This window comes from Erpetoichthys calabaricus, chromosome 13 (assembly GCF_900747795.2).
Source record: "Erpetoichthys calabaricus chromosome 13, fErpCal1.3, whole genome shotgun sequence".
Lineage (NCBI taxonomy): Eukaryota > Metazoa > Chordata > Cladistia > Polypteriformes > Polypteridae > Erpetoichthys > Erpetoichthys calabaricus.
In genome coordinates this window covers 137,124,043-137,147,668 of record NC_041406.2, presented here as the reverse complement: position 1 = coordinate 137,147,668, position 23,626 = coordinate 137,124,043, and the positions used below count along the sequence as shown (strand labels likewise).

At 38.4% G+C, this 23,626-nt stretch overlaps 1 protein-coding gene and 1 long non-coding RNA gene across 2 annotated transcripts; both read right to left on the bottom strand.

Moving 5' to 3' along the window:
* Positions 1 to 3,134: 3,134 nt before the first annotated feature.
* On the bottom strand, positions 3,135 to 6,806 carry LOC114663824 (carboxy-terminal kinesin 2-like). The gene is made up of 3 exons (XM_051935582.1): positions 6,681 to 6,806; positions 3,447 to 3,569; positions 3,135 to 3,344 (listed from the first exon to the last, which is right to left on the bottom strand). Exons 1-3 carry the CDS (start codon positions 6,792 to 6,794, stop codon positions 3,135 to 3,137), a joined length of 447 nt encoding a protein of 148 aa, XP_051791542.1. The 5' UTR covers positions 6,795 to 6,806.
* Positions 6,807 to 17,079: 10,273 nt separating this feature from the next.
* On the bottom strand, positions 17,080 to 22,179 carry LOC127529993 (uncharacterized). Its single transcript, XR_007936558.1, has 3 exons — positions 22,103 to 22,179; positions 18,261 to 18,336; positions 17,080 to 17,225 (listed from the first exon to the last, which is right to left on the bottom strand). It is a non-coding gene; the product is annotated as an uncharacterized LOC127529993 (long non-coding RNA).
* Positions 22,180 to 23,626: the final 1,447 nt, after the last annotated feature.

The window sequence follows — 23,626 nt, the reverse complement described above, 5'->3', positions numbered from 1 at the left end:
CAAACCAACCACCGTTTACAAATGTTGGAGTCGATTATTTTGGCCCCTTCCTAGTCAAAAGAGGAAGAAGCCTAGTTAAGAGGTACGGAGTAATCTTCACATGTTTAACAACCAGAGCTGCACACGTAGAGATCGCACATAGCTTAGACACTGACTCTTGTATCCAAGCCATACTCCGATTTACTGATAGAAGAGGACAAGTTAAAATCATGCGCTCAGACAATGGAACAAATTTTGTAGGAGCAGAAAGAGAGCTACGAGAAGCTATTAAAAAGTTGGAACACAAAAAAATCAGTGATGCTATGATGCAAGAACAAATGAAATGGATTTTCAATCCACCATCAGCTTCTCATCAAGGTGGAGTGTGGGAAAGACTAAGGAGCATAAAGATCTTAAATTCAACACTAACCAACAAACACTTGATGATGAAAACCTTCCTACAATGATGTGTAGAGTGGAATCAATACTCAATAATAGACCCTTACAAAGACATCAGATGACCCAAATGATTTGGAACCACTCACACCCAATCACTTGTTGTTACTGAAGACAAAACCTAAATTACCACCTGAACTCGTTTCAGAAAATGAACCATACCCAAGAAGACGCTGGAAACAAATTCAATACATGGCTGATTTGTTTTGGAAAAGATGGACTAAAGAGTATTTATCAATACTTCAAGAACGTCAAAAATGGCTAGCACCAAGAAGAAATTTTGAACCTGGGGACGTTGTTTTAATTGTAGATAAAGCTACACCTCGCAATTCCTGGGTAATGGGTCGAGTTATCAAGACAATGCCAGATGCCAAAGGTGCAGTCAGAAGAGTTTGTGTGCAGACCAAAACCAGCACACTGGACAGACCCGTGAACAAACTGTGCCTGCTTCAAGAAACAGCCAATGTTTGAAATATGAAATTTTTTAAGTATTTGTTTGCAGTGTTATTGCTAGTGATTTGAAAACAATAGTTAATATAAAGTTAACTGGCTCATATTGAAGTAAAGAATAGTAATTGTCTCCGCTCCTGCATAGCCAATTAGGGGCCGGAAATGTAAGAGCCAATCTTAGAAAGTTAGTTTTGAGTTAAATTCATATTAATGTTTTCTTTATTTGAATAGAACAGAATTTCTTCTATAGTCATAGACAATGGTATAGTCTTTTTCCCCCTATCAGTTAGTAAGAGAGAGAATCTCCTTGCTATAATTGAGAAACAGTGTGATATTAAGTTTAGTTGTGTTTAGAACAGGTCCCAGTAAAGAGGGATTTGATAAACCCATTTTAAGTTTAGAAATGGGATAAGCATACAGTGTTCTGACCGTTTTGAAATGGTTCAGAAATTATAAGTGACTAGTAACGATTTAAGATGTAACAAGATTAAGCTTAGAACTAAATTTTTTCTTATTATAATTTTTTTCTTTGCCATTTTAATTTTTCTTTTTGTGTGAACTGTTTTACTTTCAAGATTTAACTAAACTTTTAAAAACGAAGATATTTTGTCTGTGGAATCATTTCTGTGCGTCAGGCTTTTGTTGAATCCCATTTTTTTTATTTTAAGTTGGAGCTGCTGAATTTTGGAAGCTTTGGGAAAACGCAGCTACAATCTTAACTAGATATTCCTCAAAACTATTAAAGTATTCAGAGCTCATCTGTTGGTCAAACATTTTATTTCATTATTATCTGCAAAAAGTTAAAACACAACACTGCTTCTAGGCAGAGCTTTGCAATAAACTCGAAAAACACACCCAAAAACTAAAAGTATTAAACAAGAAGCGTAATAGAAGAACGGGAAATCTGACCAGGAAAGGAAGAGGATTCATTACCCAGATGGGAGGCCAGAGAAGAAAGTTAGATGAACAGGCAGGCCTGACAATAAAATTTTGTACTTGGGCCGTTATAAGTTAATGGTTGCCTATTCGATAGCCGGGAATAGACAGCAGTTCCATTCCCCGTATACCAAGTGACAGTGGTCCTCACATGGCAACCCAGTCAGGACATCTGCAGGGGTGCTTGGGATATGGAGTCCAGAAGTGCTGTCCTGTCTAGGTCCTTATGGGCCAATGGGGGTTAGGGTGCTGTAAGGGGAAGAGCTCCCTGCTCTTCTTATGGCCCAGAAATGTTTCCCTCCCAAGTATATGACGTGGCATCGGAAGCCCTCCTGGGTCCAGCCTAAAAGAGAGCCCGCTGCCTCATCATTGAGTCAGTCTTGGAAGACAGCAAAACAACACTCAACTGGATGATGGAAGGAGGAAGAATTTATTAATTGTGTATTTGCAACTGGCATTGAAAAGGTGTTTCAGAAATGGTGCTTCTAGGAAAATTATTGTTTATCTTATCAATACCCAGCACACTTTTTTTTTTTTATATATATGTCTAGGGTTGGAGAGCTACAGTACGCCTTGGTGGATACACCAATAAACTCCAATATTAACATCAAGGCATAAAAAACTGACTGTTAAAACTTGTTCACAGCCTGCAATTATCAACATACACTTTGCTACTTACAGGTGATGTTTCCCTTCTTATTGAGCCCTTCAATCTTTAGCTGGAACACACTATGGCTGCGTGAAGATTGGTCATTCATCTTGGTATGGGCTGTAGCACGATTCTGCTTTGCAACTTTGATTAGAGACATCACCTAAGATAAAAGGAATTTCAGTCATAAAATACAACTACTTTAGTATATATTTATTATATACTGTTTGACAATTTCCTCCAGTTTTATTTACCTCTTCTACGGTCTCCACATTTAAATATTTAAGGTTAGAAACATGTACAGCATTAGAAGTAGGTCTCTTGATTTCATGTTCCATTTTTTTCACTGTTTTGTTAACAAGCAGGTCCCGGATTGTCTCGTCGTATATTTCCAGGAAGCTTGCAGTAAAGGTGTACTGTGGGAAAGAATGTATGAAGGGCTTTATTAATAGAGATTTAAAATGTTACAAGCACAATGTTGATTATAAATCCAAATTCAATGTGAATTTCCTCCTCCCACACATGACCTTAGAACGGTCACTTTGAGGCCACAATCTTGACTCTGTTTTAGTGCTGATCTTCCCTTCCATCCTTGGTCTTTAAGCTCCACAGCTGAATTAAACACCTGATGTACTGCACGGGGTATTATCCCCATGGTGTCATCCTAAAGTTGATCTGGACCTTCCATGATGTAAGTCTTTCCACTTTCAGTCTGGCCATAGGCAAAGATACAAACATTGTATCCGTCAAGTGCCGACTGCACAAGAAGAGAAATCTCTTCAAAGACTTCTTGTTGCGAGGAGCGGGGTGGAAAAACTCGGTGAAAGCTGAACCTGTATTTTAGCTGGTCTTTGCTATCTCTGCCAATGTGAGACTATTAAAAAGATGAAAACAGAACAATGAAATTAAGAACTTCTTCAATGGAGGAGATGCAGTGCTGGGGAGAGGTGGGATGTTAGGGTAGTCACTACTATACCTCTTCAGTCCTTGCAAGCAAGATTGACTTCTCATCATTATTTGGGAACTGAACGTGTTCTATGTTATCAGCGTGGTCACTGGGCAGAAGAGGACGTACTCTGCAAAACACTCTTATGTTCCCCTATGGAAGAAGTAAAAAAATAAATAAAATTCAGGCTTTCGCTATAAATACTTCAGAAGAATTTAAAGGGAGTTTCACACTCTTGTTCAGTTGGCTTTGTGGTGAATCAGGAAGTTAGACACATTGTTTCAATCTTCAGTTTAGACATTTTTCACACAGCAAAAGAAAAACACCCTATGGGTAGGTCTTACACTTCTCCCATTGGGCAGAAACAATTTGTCTCAAGAATTATCATGGAAGGTCGACCCCTGCTATGTTTGAACATCACCACAATTGCAATAACTGTGTGGTTTATTTGCCTTAACACAGCTCTGTAAGTAGAATGCGATTACCTGATAATTAGAAGAACACATGTAGATGAGCAAATTCACTTGCTACAGAAAGTAGACATTTTATCACACATCACAAGGTCTGTGAAGGGCATAATATGATGTGCTTCAGTTTCGTTTAGACCAGACAAAGAAACAGGAATGTACTTTTTATTTCACTGTAGGATGTTGCATATTTACTCAACTGTAACCTGCTATTATAAAACAAAAAAACTACTGTTCATCTTGAATAACTAGTCTATTCTTTTTAGACCTGTAATTATCTGCGGACAATGAAGCAGATATTATTATACACAGGTTTGATAGCAGTAATCAAATCTACTGTATACACAAATAATTGTTAATTTGAATATCTATTAATGGACTGCTTCTATCCCCTCCTGGTACACTGGATTACTTGGGTAAGTGGAGTGAGAATGTGGGGTGTGGAGGAAAGTGAAAAATTCTGCTGGTTCCATGCACCAAAGAAAGTAAATGTTTAAAAAGGGACCTGTGGCTTAAGATTTTTAAATGAAATATGAATAATGTTCATTTTAACATTTGCTACACTATTCCCAAGTTAATGTACATTCAGACTCCACATCATGGCCAAAGAGCTATAATACTGAAAGTACTAACTCTGTGCATATCACTCTTATGGTACAAGATTAAGGGAGTTTGATTGTTGGCCACACAGGACATTGCTGTTCATTTCTCACCACCTCTAGAAGTGGTTTGATTGCTCTGATCAATTGACAGTATTTATAAAAACACAAAACCAACACTACAACCTTTATTAGCTGCTGTCCAATCACAAGAGAGGGGCTCCGAGCATGAATCACAAACGAGACATGCTACGATGGAATGGTACCTATCCATGCAGTTTTATTGCAGTTATGCTAAATTTTTTATGTAGGTCTGCCTATTTGTACATTTTACATTTAATTGATTATTTAAGCTAAGTTTAACATTTCTTTCACTTACTGTAGTTAGATCAGTGTAATGTCAAATCATTTTTATACCTTACACAACCCTCTTGTAGTTTTGGTACACACTAGAATGTGACTGTCATGTTTACAGCTACCTAAATGAACCAGAATTTGGTTGTGGGCTTTGGGATCACTCTAGAGATTGAGAGCAACTTCTCCAAAACAAACTAACCTTACAGTTTTTAGCAAGCCATTTATTCTAATGTATCTAGGCTTTGTATGAGAAGAGGCGATACATTAGGATGGTTCCTTGCCGTGGCGAAACTTTCTAAGGTACTATCAACATAATGCACTACAGTGTAGTGAACAGATGGGACTCTTACCCGGCTGGGACTTCTTGTGATGGAAGGACTGGGGGAGAGTGCTCATACACTGCATTACCATTCCAGGGTGGTGCCTTCTACTGTACAGGAGGAGGTAAAGCACCATGGGCTTGGAGCTTCAGAAATCAACCCTATAGGGGTCCGTGGTCACCACCAGGGAGCACATGAAGAACTACAGAACCCTTTATTGCAGCACTTCCAGGTACACCCAGAACTGCCAGAAGGAAATCATGGGACAGCCGGAGCACTTCGAGGGGCTCTATAAAAGGAGCCAAAGTCAGGAGGAAGATGGGCAAAACTTTGCCGTAGGAGGAGTGGAGATGGAATGAGAGACGGAAGAAAAGGCAAAGAAAAAAAGTGCAGAGTGCTTTATTCTGTGCATTGGTAGGAAACAAAAGAAAAGCGTTTCCCACTGTAAAAATAAAAACAAGTGTTGTGCTGGATTTGTGTCTGGTGTCCGTCTGTGTTGAGTTTGGGGAGCTAGTGTGGCCACAACACACACACCACAAATAGACTAGACTAATAAAAGATTTATCAACTTCTATGAAATTTACCCTTAACCAGCAACCTCAGTTAATAATGCATTTTAAAAAGAGTTCTCTCCAATCTGATCAAAATTTACAATGAAACGTTTATTCTGAAAGCTCCAAACATATCAGCAGACACAAAGAAGGTTGTCCTTTGCTAGTGCAGTCGCAGACCAGTGAGCACATGTAGGTTTGTCTTTCAGCATAAGTACAGTCTTTGGTCCACGGCCAGTGTTTCAATTGTGTCTGCATGTAAATGCAGATTTATGTACATGGCAGGTATAAGTTGGTCTTAAGGCACTAAACACATTAAACCATGCTGCCCAACAGCAAACGACAAAAAGTGTGTGAACCTCAGCTTCTTCACTAAATTATAATTTATGTTTCTGCGTCTGAATTGAGATTAATTTAACTCTAAAATTCCATCTGTGTGAGTCAATGCAAGGGTATGTTACAATGCACTGGCACCATATCCAGAGGCAGTTTCTGACTTGCACATGATAAATTTTTACTACCACAACCCTAGCATTGGATAAGGCAGGTTTGAATATTACAAGTTCAATCAAATCACACATTCAAACCTGACAATTCTCTTTGTCCTAAACATATTTTATTATATCCTCCAAAAACCATCCACTCCAAAACAAGAAGTTCTCTTAGCATTAAAACATTCTCCATACCTTTGAGCATTTCTGGCATGTAACATAACTACACGATTCTTTCATTTAGAGCATTTCAAATAAAAACCATTTTGCACATAATCTGAGCATGATTTTTTATTGAGTGCTACATGGTTTTATTAGATTTTTTTTTTTAAATAAATGGGTGTATACACAAATTTACCAGCTCTGAATACTGTGTACTGTATATGCAAAAGACATATAACAAAGTCTAAAGGCATTTTGCATTTCACATTTGCAACTGATCCAATTTCCTCTTAGATGAAACAGCACTTTGAATTTACCTTCAGCTCCAGTATCTGATCGTGTAGCTTCCTTCGGTCCATTTCACCTTTGTACAGTTTTTCTGAAACTTCAGATAACTTTGATTGTACACCATCTATCTCCTGTTTAGCCATTTTAAGTTGTTGTTCTTTAGCCAACTCTGCTGTTTTGCTTCTAAGATGCAACTATGGGGAAGGGAAAAAAGGAATAAGGCTAATGAATCATTTAGAGGATAAATTTATTAACTGTTCTTTACAAGAATTAATAATACAGTAATTTATTAAAACACAGACGGAGCTAAAAGTAGCCTGTAAATGCATCGTCTTCATCAATTTCAAATCTGCCTTCGATTGCATCGATTGGACCAGTTTGTGGAGAGCCCTAGAGATCGAACATGTGCCGCTGAAAATCATTCATCTTCTTCAAGCATTGTACGACGGCTCAACCAGCAGTGTCCGTATCCGGAATGACATGTCTGAGGAGTTCCCGATCCGAACTGGAGTCCGGCAAGGAGACGTCGCCTCGCCGCTTCTTTTCAACATCGTGATCGACGCGATTATGCGAAAAGCATTCGATGGGCGACACGGAGTTCGATACGACGACACAAACTTCTTAACCAATCTGATGTTCGCCGTGACAGCGCTGTTTTCGCCGACACGGATACTGAAGCAACAGACACTTTGTATGACATTTACCGCATTGCACAGTCATACGGATTGAGAATCAACGTGGATAAGACCAAAGTACTTCCAACAGACGGATCGGAAGCCAGAATTTACCTTGATGGAACTCGAATCGAGCAGGTACCACAGTTCAAGTACTTGGGATCATTGGTCACGGAGAAGAAAGCAGCGTCGGCAGCCGAAGTTCACAGCCGGATCGGCCAGGCAACAGCAGCATTTGCCTCACTCAAGTGGTGCATATGGAAGCGGGCAAATATTACCATCAAAACCAAAATACGCCTATATAGGACGCTGATCCTACCAATCCTTCTTTACGGATCGGAAACATGGACATTGCTCAAGCCGGACCTCAACAAGCTCGAGGCCTTCCAAATGCGATGCTTGAGACAGATTCTTCGTGTCTCACTCCGCGACCGCCTCCGAAACGGCACGGACAACATATGATGTTTTAAATAGACCTCAGACCTAAATGTTACTTTTGGTCTCCAAGAAAATATTAAAACATACAAAGACTCAGTATCCTTGACTATAGGCCATTTATCAGCCAAGAATACCTTCTTTTCATACTGTCCCTTCTTTTGAGTGGCGCTCCTCACTCTCTGCCTTATAAACCTCGCAGCACAGAAATAATGGCAAAAATCTGGCTACCCCAGGTGCTCAAAGAAATCTAACTTATTAATTCAATCACTCTAGACATTAAAACAAAGCATAGAAAGTTAAAAGCAGCATGGTATTTATTACAAGAATAATAAGAGAATAATAATAATACCACTGGAACAAAGAATAGAAAATAAGTACTGAATATATATAGTCTGAATATATATAGTCTTTAGGAAAAGCTTACGAAAAAGTTGAAATGACAAGGATGAATGTCCCAGGAGGGCGCTTGATTTAGCAATGGATGTTCATGATGCCTTTCTGATGACCAATGTCGTCTTCGTCTGTTCCTCTTCTTCTCCTCCCTCCTGCTCCTTCTTCCTTCTTCTCCTTCTGCTCCTCCCTCTGCTCCTCTTCCAGACCAAGGCATATTTATTATGAAATATCATGCCTTGGTTACACAACACATGAACCTGATTGGCTGGCTGTCAATGTGATTGATGAATTTTGTTCAAACTCTTTCCCAGATAATAAAGTTCTTTGATATTGCCTGTTTCCCTTTCCCAGGCCATAAATCCCAGATGTCCATCCATAAAGTAATCAATAGCCTGGGGTGTCAGCAGAGCATCCTTTCCCGGGTTGTAAAATAATTGAGCCCCAGAATGTCTTCCTTTCAATGTAGGAAACAGCTGTTTGAAAGTGAGGTGTGAGAAAACCTGCTTTGATCTGTCTTAGTTCATCTGTTGTCTTGTCTCGAACAAAATATAATGGAAACCAAAATGTACAGATTTTATACACCATAACACTCCACCCCTATTTTGGTCAGACAAACTAAAGATGAACTGTGAGTCCTTCAAACCCTTGGCCGTCCGGGTTGGTAGTGTGTTCCCATGCCCTTCCAGTCGCCTCCTACTGCCCAAGTACTCAGTCCCTCAAGCAGATTTGGCTCACCAAGGACATTTGAAGTACTTCACAGCTCCTACAATTAGCAGAAAAGAAAAATGTATCAGCAGATGCAGTTCTTATGCTAGGATCCCATCAGATATACTGCAAAATTTGCCATTGTCACTTCATAATGATTCCATAAGCATTCTGAATTCTTGGCTAGTTGACTCTAGTAACTCCTGTTGTGTTCTGTTATTTCTGCAGCTCTTGTCTTTATTTCTTCAAATGACTGAGATGCTGTATGCAAAATGGAAGCTGGATTGCCTAAATCCTAAACACCTATTCCAAGTTCAAGTGGTGTGTCAATTCTAAATTACTGTCTGCCACATTACTGTGTTTCACCTAAACAATGGTAACTATTTACTTCACCCCTGGACACCTAAACACAAGTCCATCTATCTAAGACATCAATCAATTCTATACAAACAACAGAAATGTTTTTATAATGTCTTTGCATCAGATAACTAAATATCTGGTCCTAGGAAGGAACACATTTCCTCAAACGAGGCCTTCATCTCAACTATCAAATAAACCAAATTAATTTCCCCTGCTCAATTTATTCAATCAGTAGAGAGATCCGACTGCCACCAATTCTGGCCAGAATAAACTGGAACATCCTGTATGGGGCATCAAGTGTCTTTCCATCCAACAGATCACCACTGGAAGCTGCACCCAACAGGCGGACACCCTCTGCTGTTTCATCCTTGAGCACTAAAAATATTTTTGGCTTATACCTCTACTTTTTGTTCATATGAAATGCCTCCTTCAATTTCTTTGTGTCCTTCCCTGATGTGGTCACTTTCCATTCAAAAACTAAAATGTAACTATTACATACTGCATTGTACATTATATTACATTTCTATGGTTTCATATAAATTCTCTGATAAACTTTAGTTTATACAATGTAGGTTACCAGTTTGTCAAAAGGCCCAAAGACTTCTCTAAATTTTGTTGTTCTATTTTGTTCTAGATGTCTTTACCTTATTGTTTTTTGTTTTGTAACACACATTATTAGACCCAATTCACTCACTAAATAACTACATAACAAAACATCAAATCTAACATTCTACTTTAGAATTTGAAGCTGAAATGTATCGGATTAATTTAGCTTTAATGTCCAATTCCTCATGTTATATTCCCGAGTTTTATGGTTTCCTCTGAGACATGCATTTCCCCCAATTTCTAACTATGGTAGCCATAAAAGGCACACCAGGTGTGAGGTGTTTTGTGATGTGATGGTTTGCTCCGCTGTAGTTAGCGTGAGACTAGCCTGGTGGAATCACAGAACTCAGTGCCATTTGCCACCCCTTCAAATGTAGCAAAGGTTATAGTACACCCAGAGCACAAATCTTTGGAGGACCACCAGAGGAATGTTAACTGCCTTTTTGCTGGAGCATCGCTTCCACAGTCACAGATACTGTTGTGCAGCTCCCTGCAATGCAGCTTCTTGCCTCTAAGTGACTAAGATTATAGTCCTTAGGGCATCCAGCACTCCATTTATCCCCCTCTTTGTACTCAATTAGTACATTACACGCCTCTTTACTGCTTTTCCACCACTAGCCTTACACTCATGCCCCTTTACACCTTTCCATCACCCACAAAGCACAGAGTATATCTATGGCCCCCAACTAATGTGAATTTCCCATTGGGATTAATAAAGTATCTATCTATCTATCTATCTATCTAATGGGCCTCAAAAAGGTGGAGGAAAATAGCCTGTTTCAAAGTGACCATTAAAACACAAAACATTATATTGACATTTAACCCACCCCAGAATCAACATCGCTGTAAGTCACTTAGTTCAGCATAGTGGGCTATACAGTGGTGTGAAAAACTATTTGCCCCCTTCCTGATTTCTTATTCTTTTGCATGTTTGTCACACAAAATGTTTCTGATCATCAAACACATTTAACCATTAGTCAAATATAACACAAGTAAACACAAAATGCAGTTTGTAAATGGTGGTTTTTATTATTTAGGGAGAAAAAAAAATCCAAACCTACATGGCCCTGTGTGAAAAAGTAATTGCCCCCTGAACCTAATAACTGGTTGGGCCACCCTTAGCAGCAATAACTGCAATCAAGCGTTTGCGATAACTTGCAATGAGTCTTTTACAGCGCTCTGGAGGAATTTTGGCCCACTCATCTTTGCAAAATTGTTGTAATTCAGCTTTATTTGAGGGTTTTCTAGCATGAACCGCCTTTTTAAGGTCATGCCATAGCATCTCAATTGGATTCAGGTCAGGACTTTGACTAGGCCACTCCAAAGTCTTCATTTTGTTTTTCTTCAGCCATTCAGAGATGGATTTGCTGGTGTGTTTTGGGTCATTGTCCTGTTGCAGCACCCAAGATCGCTTCAGCTTGAGTTGACGAACAGATGGCCGGACATTCTCCTTCAGGATTTTTTGGTAGACAGTAGAATTCATGGTTCCATCTATCACAGCAAGCCTTCCAGGTCCTGAAGCAGCAAAACAACCCCAGACCATCACACTACCACCACCATATTTTACTGTTGGTATGATGTTCTTTTTGTGAAATGCTGTGTTCCTTTTACGCCAGATGTAACGGGACATTTGCCTTCCAAAAAGTTCAACTTTTGACTCATCAGTCCACAAGGTATTTTCCCAAAAGTCTTGGCAATCATTGAGATGTTTCTTAGCAAAATTGAGACGAGCCCTAATGTTCTTTTTGCTTAACAGTGGTTTGCGTCTTGGAAATCTGCCATGCAGGCCGTTTTTGCCCAGTCTCTTTCTTATGGTGGAGTCGTGAACACTGACCTTAATTGAGGCAAGTGAGGCCTGCAGTTCTTTAGACGTTGTCCTGGGGTCTTTTGTGACCTCTCGGATGAGTCGTCTCTGCGCTCTTGGGGTAATTTTGGTCGGCTGGCCAACCCTGGGAAGGTTCACCACTGTTCCATGTTTTTGCCATTTGTGGATAATGTCTCTCACTGTGGTTCGCTGGAGTCCCAAAGCTTTAGAAATGGCTTTATAACCTTTACCAGACTGATAGATCTCAATTACTTCTGTTCTCATTTGTTCCTGAATTTCTTTGGATCTTGGCATGATGTCTAGCTTTTGAGGTGCTTTTGGTCTACTTCTCTGTGTCAGGCAGCTCCTATTTAAGTGATTTCTTGATTGAAACAGGTGTGGCAGTAATCAGGCCTGGGGGTGGCTACGGAAATTGAACTCAGGTGTGATACACCACAGTTAGGTTATTTTTTAACAAGGGGGCAATTACTTTTTCACACAGGGCCATGTAGGTTTGGATTTTTTTTCTCCCTAAATAATAAACACCATCATTTAAAAACTGCAGTTTGTGTTTACTTGTGTTATATTTGACTAATGGTTAAATGTGTTTGATGATCAGAAACATTTTGTGTGACAAACATGCAAAAGAATAAGAAATCAGGAAGGGGGCGAATAGTTTTTCACACCACTGTACATGTGTTGTGAGATTTTACATAGAACTTGATGAATATTTTGTACTGTATATCTTTATTTGTAATTTAGACAAAGCAGTGTAATTTAGTGTTTACCCCTCCCCCTTAGGAATGGGTCTATTTGAATTTTACGACAGGATTTGGGAGATGTGTTTTAAACCAGTTTGGCAAGTGTTTCCTTGCTAAAGTCATTTCTACCCCGCAAATGGGCTAAGGTGTACTTTAACACAGGGGTGGGCAGATTCAGTCCTGGAGGGCCGCAGTGACTGCAGGTTTTTGCTCCAACCCAATTGCTTAATAAGAAGCCCTCATTGCTCAAGTAACACTTCAGCTTCACTTTAGTTGTCTCGCTTGTTAAGATTTTGAACCCTTATTGCTTATTTTAGTCTTAAACAGCTGTATTCTTGGTTTTTAATCACTCCTTATTAGCAATAACATGCAAATGACAAAAGAGACCAGCATTTCTCCATTTAGCTTGTTTTCATTTACACCTGTGTGTATTTATCACACACTATTTGGTTTAATTAAATACTTGGAAGGAAAGTGCAGAGAAAAAAGTGAAGTACTGAGAATTACTCATCTGTTTTAGACTTCAAATCATTTGGGTGATATCCTTAGAAAGGAAAATAAATCTAAGATATGAGAACGACCTGACATGGCAGAGTTAAAGCACTAGCAAGCCATGCAATTAAATAATTGACAAAGATTGGTTTTTAATTAAGCAACTGGGTTGGAACAAAAACCTGCAACCACTGCGGCCCTCCAGGACTGAATCTGCCCACCCCTGCTTTAACATATGGTTTGGGGGCAGGTGTTAAGATGTTCTATTTCCCCCATTGGTCTGAGGTATGGCTGTTTGGAATTGGCTTGGTTCAGAAGCCTTTAAGTACCATGATGTCCTATTGGCTCTCGGGATTGGACAGAACATCTATAAATGTATGTGTTTAACCTCAGTATCTCTCTCTTACCAACCAACATATGATGAAGAAGCATCTCTCTTGCTAACCTGAAGAGAACACAATGAACAGCACAGCAGCCATTTTGAACAGACATGTGGCTGAAAGCTGAGCATTAATGATGTCTTAACTAGAGACATTTAAGTAATCAGAAGACTGTGTGCAACCTGAACTACATATCATTTAATCAGGTTGTATGGTTGCCAATATTCAAATGTACTTTGCATTTTGTTATTTATGAATATCATCAATAATACTAATACATTGTTTAAACTGTAACTTAACTTCTGCTTGTCTTTTACTATTTCTAATTGCCCAAGGTTATAGATATAGAAGGGAAGGTGGGGATAAGTTATATACAATAATACCTTATAAACAGTGGTAAGTCTGTGAGGCTACATATTAATAATACAATAGGGGAAAGTAGAGCAATATATATTACTCTACCGAGACAAAACACCACCCAACATAAAGGTCAGTCATTGTCCTACCCGCTATATCCTAACATGGGGTCACGGGGGTCTGCTGGAGCCAATCCCAGCCAACACAGATTGCAAGGCAGGAACAAATCCCGGGCAGGGTGCCAGCCCACCGCAGGGCACACACACTGGGGACAATTTAGGATGGCCAATGCACCTAACCTGCATGTCTTCAGACTGTGGGAGGAAACCCACACAGACACGGGGAGAACATGCAAACATGCACATGAAGTGCTCAAGACAAAGTTTCAAATTTTGACAATCACATCACTCTTTTACTTCATATTTAGGGCTAATTTTTTTTTTATGATATGGTAAAATGATACCAGGGAAAAAAACAAAAACTGTAAAGCCAAAACCGAATTTAAAGCTGTATACCTTCCTGTTCAAGATGCAGTACCAAAATTCAAATCAAACAGACTATTCTTCAGAAAAAACTTATTCAGCAGAGCTAATCAGAACCTGTACTTGTGTTACATTTATTGTACATTTAATACAAGTTCAATTTATTACAACCACATGTGGAATCTGGACATTAATCCTGTGCAGTTCTCTTAGTTTTGCTCCCTTGCACAGTCAAAGAATCCCAAGCTGTGATATATACAGTTTCAGGGTAGAGGAGTCTTCAAATACTTAGTGTTGGATTGGTATGGCTAAAGAGCTGATGTCTGCCACCATATACTGGAATAAGAACGCACAAAAGATGAATGACCAGTGACCAGCAGTCTAGCAATTATGTGCAGAGAACAAACCACATCTAGATCGCCTTAGTAGACCAGTTATGTTACAGGTCATTACTAACCGGAGCTCTTCTACAGTCCTTTTCACAATTAGATTTTGGAACATAAGTGCAACACATTCTCCAAATCAAATGTGGGTGTCACTTTTAACACAACAACAAAACATTTACAAAACCTCTCAGTAAAGGCTGCAAATCTTTTCTTGATCATTTCCTTTGGGAGCTGGTTGCTCTATACTTAAATCCAAAATCTTAAAGCACTCCTTGCATTTCCATCCCTTCTTGAGGATCACCCTCCATTTCATCATCACTTCCAGTTCTCCACACTGTCCCACCTCCTAGAATTTCTTTGTTATACATTTACCTGAATTGCTGGCACATCCTCTTTCGCCCAGTTACTTGAACTTTGTAAGAGAACTACTTGCACGCAGCTTGCAACTTTGTTTTTTTTTTCCTCCCCATTTACCACAACACAACCAAACTGGTTACACTTCTGTCTTATCTTTGAAAGCCTTTTACTTTTTGTCCCCTCAAGGTCACTTAAGACAATAAGCAGCCAAATCAGATTTTCACAGTAACATTCTGGTTCTAATGACAGCAAGACTAGATAAAATTCAGCATTGTCTACATAACTCTGACCAGAATTTTTTTTGGTCAAAAAGTCTCAAGCAACCCTGTCCAGGGTCTTTATTGTACAAGTGGTGCCATTCATTTTTTGTACTTCTTCCCTTTCCCAAATCACTGTCCACATTCAACATTAAAACACAAGACGTCACCTGAAAAGGCCAGACTTTTGAATGCCAAAATTTGTATTCTTCTTAACACTCTTAACCCCAACTAGATGGTGAAATTCATCACTTCAGACAAAATCATGGCCAAAAGTGCAGAAGAAATCAAGCAAACACCACAAACAGCCAATATGGAGTCAACATTAACTCAGTATTTTTAGGTGACAATCTTTACCATAAGAAGTAATAAATTAATCATTATTAATACGGCTAATGTTTCTTACATCCCCATTGATAAAACACTGATGTTACCCTCATAGAAACCTTCTTAAGGCTGAAAACAAATAAGGGTAAAGTACCACAACACATAATTGACCATAATTTTAATCCTGAAAACTTTGGCCTTTTTCTCTCTCTGTCTCTCTATGAAAGCCGGTCTAATTTATCACATGACAGGCAGGCAAACAGCTCGTGTGATTTGCTCCTACCTTTTATATTCAGACTGAGACAGTACCATAGTGCACAAATAATAAAACCAACTAAGTAGGTCTGTACAATACCAAGACCATGCATCTCGGCATTAATGAGAGATCTTTTGGCCTGAAAACCCTAGAAGACTTTTTTTCCCCCCTTTGCAGCTTAACTGGAGTTTTTGGATTTCATTTTGTTTTTCTGTCCACGCTAGCCCAATGACCTTAATATCAGACCACCATTTAGAGACTGAAAGAAAAAACACACATGGAAAAACTAAGGATTTCTATTTCTCAGTGTTATGCAAGTGCATTTTTGAATGCCATTATGAATTATTTTTCTTGTTTAAATTTGTTTTTTTTTTGCAAGCAATGACTTCTTAGGCAACCTGTAGAGCACTTTGAGGTGCATCACTGGTATGAAAATGGGCTACAGAAATGTAGTGATGCACAGAGAAGGAGGAGAGAGAAAAATAAAATATCAGGATTGAATGCTTTATACCTCACAACCGAGTCGGTCTTATTTTTTTGTACATTTGGTTTTGTGCTATTGTATACGGCCTACGTTCAATACATGCTATTCAACAAAATCAAATTAATGATGTTGGTTAAAAATCCTTTAATAAAGTGTAAAAGGAAATATAAAAAAATAGATAATTGGATAAAAGAAAATAAAATGTGAGCCATGTTAGATGGTCAAGGTGTTTTGTCCATTTTTGGCTAACAAGTCATATGGATCCACATTGTTTATGAAGCTCAACTTGTTTAAATGGCATTGCTTTGGATCCAAATTCGATTTGCTCTGAATGATCCTTTATCTTTCTCACTTTCTTTTTATATTTGCTTTTATAAAAACTGTTGCAATTCCTAGCAGTTATGTTACAACTGCTCATTCCTTGTTGTAAACAAACCAGTACAATCCTCTAATATTTATTTCCACATCTTATAATGCAATGTCACATATCGCATACTCTCTAAAGAACATTCCAGCATCATTTCTTTTCCCCCCCCCCCCCCATCACACTCACAAATTGACCTGCATTTTGAACATTGCAGGCGACAATACGAATTTTAAAAATGTCCACACCCATTGGCCAGTCCACACTGCCCAGATTAAGCTACAGAATGATTGTGTTTGTGTGTATTTCACTTCTGGAAATCTAATCATTTGTCTCTGCATGCATTTTAATCATTCAATAAGGGTACAATGAAGTCTACATTTCAAAGCTTTATTGATCACTATTTAAAACAGTTACATTAAATTAAAAAAAAAAAAAATCTACTTCTTTACATGATTATAAATAAAACCTTCATAACATGCATTGCACAAATAAAGCCTGACTTGAAGGTACTATATAAATCAAATAATAAAAACACAACTGCATTTTTATGTATAAAATGTATACAAAAGAGATTGTTTTAAAATACAAAAATGGCTACATAAAATGTGATTTTTCTATTTACAAAAGTAAAAGTATCGAACACTCATTTTCTGTTGGCAACTGCTGTCCCAATCACACATTCATTCACCTAAACAGAGAAAGAGAGAAATCAGATTAAAACAGAATCGGACCTGGAGTCAGTGTAAAGGCTGTACAGCATATCCCAAAGATCTCAGTGCCAGAAAGATGCTCAATGCCCATAACCAGCTGCTCCATCTTATTTGTTAGAGAAGGTGTACTTCCAGATCACAAAATTAGTGTACAACTAGAGCACCACACGAGAGAGACTACCACCATCTACCCAAAGCACCATGATGTTCCAACAATGATGGATGGATTAAAAGCCAGAAGTCTGTATGACCATCAGCATCAAGTGACTCCGTGAGAACCCTAAATACAAAGAGGACCATTTCATTTGTTAGGTAGAATACCCAGAGGGGACTGGATGGTCTCATGGCCTGGAACCCCTACAGATTTTATTTTTTTCTCCAGCCTTCTGGAGTTTTTTGTTTGTTTTTTTCTGTCCACCCTGGCCATCGGACCTTACTCCTTTCTATGTTAACTAATGTTGTCTTATTGTAATTTCTTATTTTGTCTTTTATTTTTCTTCTCTTCATTATGTAAAGCACTTTGAGCTACTTTTTGTATGAAAATGTGCTATATAAATGTTGTTGTTGTTGTAGATGAGTCTCAGGTTCTGCCGCAATCTGCCTCCCTAGATCTAGAAACATTCCTGGCCAAAGTAGACCTACAGAAGACTTAATTAAAAACACAAACTATAAAGAGCAGCTTTTGAGTACACAATTTGACAACCACGTTTGAAATGCAGAGGTTAACTTTAAAGAAAAGCATAACTTCACCCATTTCTCCGAACTCAACCATAGGGCAACAAGGAGCCAGTGCCTGTCCTAGAGCAGCACTGAGGGCAAAGAAATAGCCAGCACTTAACAACTACACTTCCAGTTCATTAAAACTGAAGTTGGAATGTTTAAAATGGTCTCTTGAGGGTGTGAGGAAACTACCCTAACCAGGTCACCATCATTAAATTATATAAAAACACTCCAGCTTCACCATAAGTGAACCTACCCACATTACCTAAAACCAATAAAATAGTTGTACTGACCTTGCTAGCAAATCTCAGCGAGTTGAGAGATTCACCAAAGCTGCTGTTCTTTGGTGAAATGTTCACAAACATCAGCCTGTGGAATGAAAGATCAGGAGTTCAGTTTTAATCTTTCACAAATGAAATATTTCAAAATATTTTCACATCATTAACCTAATCTCATATAAAAGGTAATTACACTGATGGTTTGAAGTTTTGCATTTAAATCATTCTTTAAAAAAAATGCTTAACGATATATTTTAATTTCATCAGGGTCTGTCCATCAGGGTGACTGCACCGTCATTACAAGCACATGTGACAACAGGAAGACTTTATTTTGTAATGCTGCTCTGTAATTACTGAATCAGAAAAAAGAAAATGCAAACTCCTATTTAGTTCATTATCAGCTGCAACCATAGAGTACTCCCAGCTCACTGTCAAGTGTTCAAAAGGCCCATCTGCTGGTGGTCCGTTCTTATATTAAGGATACAAGCAGTCAAGTAGGAGGGATGAGAAGACTTTCTTTTTTCAGCATTGAGAATAAAGGTTGTGTTTGTTAAGGCTTAACTTAAGAAAAGAAAAAACAGCAACCAAAACTAAAAGTACATTTAACTGAGAAAGGCAAACTCAACCGTTCAACATGCAAGGCAAACAGTACATCCATTCTGCATCTACTAAGCACTGCCAATGTGTTTTGATAAGCCTGCATGAATAGAGATTTGCTTGACTTTTCTATCTCATACCACAGAAATATAACTAATTATCAATCTTAACCTCAAAATAGTGTGTTTTGTATCATGAATTAAAAAACTCAATTTTAAAAAGAAAGTATGCCAAGCGAGTAATTATTTCAAGAGCACAAGGTGTGTGTATTATTTATATATATATATATATATATATATATATATATATATATATATATATATATATATACACACACACACACACACACACACGCACACACTTACTGTATACTTATATATTAATATACCCCAATTGTGGGGTCATCAGGTGTACACACTTTTTCTTCCCCTTGCGGGAATCAAACTTCTGATGTCAGCATCTGAGACTTTGTGCCATGGTGGTTGGTTCCCTTTCTGTCAAGTCCAACACATGTGTAGTGTACTCTTATTTGACAGGCACTCTATAGCAGGTCTATGATCTGCTTCTCGCAACTGAGAGGGCATAGCGGATGTCTGCCGGCCAACTATAAGCATTACCAAATCATATTATGGGATATCATCTACTGTTAAATTCTGCTCCATACTTGTACATTTTCATACTGTATTGAGGATTTGTTCTGTTCTGTGTATTATATTGTCCCCCTTTTTGACACCCATTGCACACCCAATCTGGAAAGGGGTCTCTTTGGACTGCCTTTCCCAAGGTTTCTTCCATTTTTTTCCCCTACAACAGTGTTTTTGGGAGTTTTTCCTCGTCGTCTTAGAGAGTCAAGACTGGGGTGCTGTCAAGAGGCAGGGCCTGTTAAAGCCCATTGCGGCACTTCTTGTGTGATTTTGGGTATACAAAAACAAATTGTATTTTACCTGGTAGAGAACCACCCAAATATGAGATTTCAATCAGACCTATGCATGCACATATGTACACACATCTGACATCTGTCAAACACATATATACATACACACACTTTGTTGGCCCAAACGTTCATACATTTCTATTAGGGGAAAGAGCAAGTAAAATTTTAAAGTAAAACGCATGGAAAAACATACCAAAAAAAAAAAAAAATTGCCACTTCATTATTGTTTCAGTATTTAAAACAAACAAAAAAAAGTCATATTGAGAGTGCTAATGCTCACTGTCATTTCTTTTGTAGTTCTGTATCATGAAGTTTTTTCTGAATTCTGCATCATTGTTGTCCCTCAATTAATCCAATTTCCTATTGCCACTAGTAAATAGGTGTAGAATATTTGTTTAATAAGTAATGCAATTTTGTTACAGTAAATTAAAAAATGACTCTTTAAATGTGGCCCTAAATTTAACTTGGTATACAAATGTTCCCACAAAACAATGCAACTGTAGAGCTGTGCTGCTTAAATAAGACACATTCCCACGTTTAAGGTTTAATAGAAATGGTTAAAATTTGACAATTGTTTTTTTCCTCTCCTCTTATAAATGTAAACACAAAAGCCCCATTCTAGACATTAACTTGATAAACAGTATAAATAACTAACTTTAAAAGCAGCAAGAACACGTTCTACAGAGCAATACTGAATAATTAAAGCAGGCTTATTCAAAATGCAGCCCAGAAGCAACCTCTGAGTGGCCCAGCCTATGGTCCCATCAGGGCTCCAGACTGCAACTAAAAATGATCGGACATTCGACTAAAAACAGGTTTGGTGATGATCATTTCTACTTCATTCGCCAGTAGCGAATTATTGAAACTTTGAAATATTGTATCAGATGCAAAAGACCTTTATTTTTTTTTTATTGTGCTGTTAACACACTGCTTCCCAAACTCGGTCCTGGAGGCACACTGTGGCGGCAGGTTTTTGTTGCAAACAGCTTCTGTTTTTAATTGGACTCCTAGGCTAATTAAGTGATGTCTTATTTCCCAAGTGCTGTGTTTTGGAAACAGTATAGAAATTAGAAAACTAAGTTTAGTTAAAAAAAAAAAATGAAAATGTACTAAGCAGTTATATTGGAATAATGCATTTTCTTCTTAACAATATTTTCATCTTGATTTTCATTCTACTTTTCTAGGCATTCTAATTGTTTAACTAATCCATTATTTTTCTAATTAGTAGTGCTGACGCTAAAGTAGTTGCAGCCTTTGATTATTCAGTGTTGTTTCTCCGGATGTCTGCGCTGCCCATTTTTAATTGTCATTATTAAGATACAATGAAGGGAGCAAACAAACACAGAAAATGGGCCAAATAGAAAGAAATCAACAAAAGGGAGTCAAGCATTTAAATCTATAGCAAAAGCAGAAATTTTTCTAAATGTCTTGTAAAAATCATGCGGCCGTGTTTTTCTGAATGTAGAAGAAAAGAAAAATACCAGCTAATTACAGTAAATGAGATTAGTGTTATCAGGTGTTGACAAATACCTACAGCCACAGTTGGACCCCAGGACCGAGTTGGAGAACCCCTGTTTGAATATATGTGTTGGAATGGGCTCCCCTTGCATATCCATGAGCTGCTTAAAAGCTGCTTTATATCCCGCACTGGGTGCGAGATATTTGAAATTCCTCTGTTCATCATGCATGTCCCCTGTTATGATTACATCTGTGCCCTGTGGAATTCAGCTGTCCCTTCTGATTTCGCACAGGCATACTAAGGTGGATGACAGTAGAAGGGGAAAAAAAAAAAAAAAGTATCGCTACTACCTCAGATTCTGTTCAGTTAGTCGTTTTGTCGTTTTTGATGTGCCTGTCCCAGATATGACCAAATTGAAAAGGGAAACAATGAATGAACATTACTTGACACATTTTAAATCAACACAAATAAATGTAACATTACTTGCTGGTTACCAGTGGCTGAAAACGTCTGGCCCAGCTAGATTTCTTGGTGTGAAAATCTGGCCCAACTTAATTTGTAATTGAATAACCCTGAATTAAAAGTATACACATATTGTATTTGTTCAGCCGGTCTAGAAAAGACAAAAACTGACAATTTATATATGGGTTTAAAAAAAAAAAAAAAAAAAAAACCACAAATCTGCTTTGATTTCCATAAAAGTCTATATAAAAAAAATGTAAGCAAATAAATAACAAACACTTCATTTGTTTTGCAGGTTCAAGGAGTAATAAACTACCATTTATTCTCCTTCAAGAGAGAGAACCTTAAGAGTTTTAAGCTCTATGTTCAGATTCTTACCCAGTGTTAGCATTACAAAATACTTACGTTTTACTGTTTCCCCCTAAGCAGTTCTGCAATAAGAAAGTCAGCTTTGAATTTCTGTAAGGCACAAAAGTATCCTTAACAAAAACACATGAATTAAGACCTGCACCTTCAAGTGAGAGAAGAGAGAAAATTAGCTCAAAGGAAATGGTCCAAATTGAGAAAAGTGGAACTACATAAAGAATAAACAATGAATTACCTTGTTTGCCAAAGCAATGAAGACACCCCCCAGGTTGGAAAGACTGCAGTTAATGGCCTTCGTTTCCTTTAACCGGTCTCCTTGTGACTGATTTATCAATCCTATCACTGCCGGCAAGGTCAATTAAGCTCAACGTAGCTGTTAAAATATAATTTGCATGTAAATTTAAAGGGTACAAACTGTAGTGACTGACAGACAATAGCCAGTAATTTAGTCTTTTGCCAAATAGTAGCCACATTACTTGCCCACAGAGCAGGGGTGCCCACACTGTTTTCGGCTTGCGAGCTACTTTTAAAAATGACCAGGTCGAAATGATCTACCTACATTAAAAATACTATACACGTATAATTATACATATACACACACACACACGCACATATATGTCATCCGGAAAGTATTCACAGCGCATCACTTTTCCACATTTTGTTATGTTGCAGCCTTATTCCAAAATGGATTAATTCATTTTTTTCCTCAGAATTCTACACACAACACCCCATAATGACAATGTGAAAAAAGTTTGAGGTTTTTACAAATTTATTAAAAATAAAAACTGAGAAATCACATGTACATAAGTATTCACAGCCTTTGCTCAATACTTTGTCAATGCACCTTTGGCAGCAATTCCAGCCTCAAGTCTTGTTGAATATGATGCCACAAGCTTGGCACACCTATCCTTGGCCAGTTTCGCCCATTCCTCTTTGCAGCACCTCTCAAGCTCCATTAGGTTGAATGGGAAGCGTCCGTGCACAGCCATTTTAAGATCTCTCCAGAGATGTTCAATCGGATTCAAGTCTGGGCTCTGGCTGGGCCACTCAAGGACATTCACAGAGTTGTCCTGAAGCCACTCTTTTGATATCTTGGCTGTGTGCTTAGGGTTGTTGTCCTGCTGAAAGATGAATCGTCTCCCCAGTCCGAGGTCAAGAGCGCTCTGGAGCAGGTTTTCATCCAGGAGGTCTCTGTACATTGCTGCAGTCATCTTTCCCTTTATCCTGACTAGTCTCCCAATCCCTGCCGCTGAAAGACATCCCCACAGCATGATGCTGCCACCACCATGCTTCACTGTAGGGATGGTATTGGCCTGGTGATGAGTGGTGCCTGGTTTCCTCCAAGCATGATGCCTGGCATTCACACCAAAGAGCTCAATCTTGGTCTCATCAGACCAGAGAAGTTTATTTCTCATGGTCTGAGAGTCCTTCAGGTGCCTTTTGGCAAACTAAGGAGTGGCTTCCCGATCGCTCAGTTTAGATGGCCGGCCAGCTCTAGGAAGAGTCCTGGTGGTTTTGAACTTCTTCCACTTATGGATGATGGAGGCCACTGTGCTCATTGGG

Coding starts and splice junctions, on each gene's coding strand:
- LOC114663824 (XM_051935582.1), bottom strand. CDS start 6,794: ATGGCTAAACAGGAGATAGATGGTGTACAATCAAAGTTATCTGAAGTT. Junction 3,570..6,680: donor ATCAGATACTGGAGCTGAAG/GTAAATTCAAAG, acceptor CTTCTTCCATAG/GGGAACATAAGAGTGTTTTG. Junction 3,345..3,446: donor TGCTTGCAAGGACTGAAGAG/GTATAGTAGTGA, acceptor TCTTTTTAATAG/TCTCACATTGGCAGAGATAG.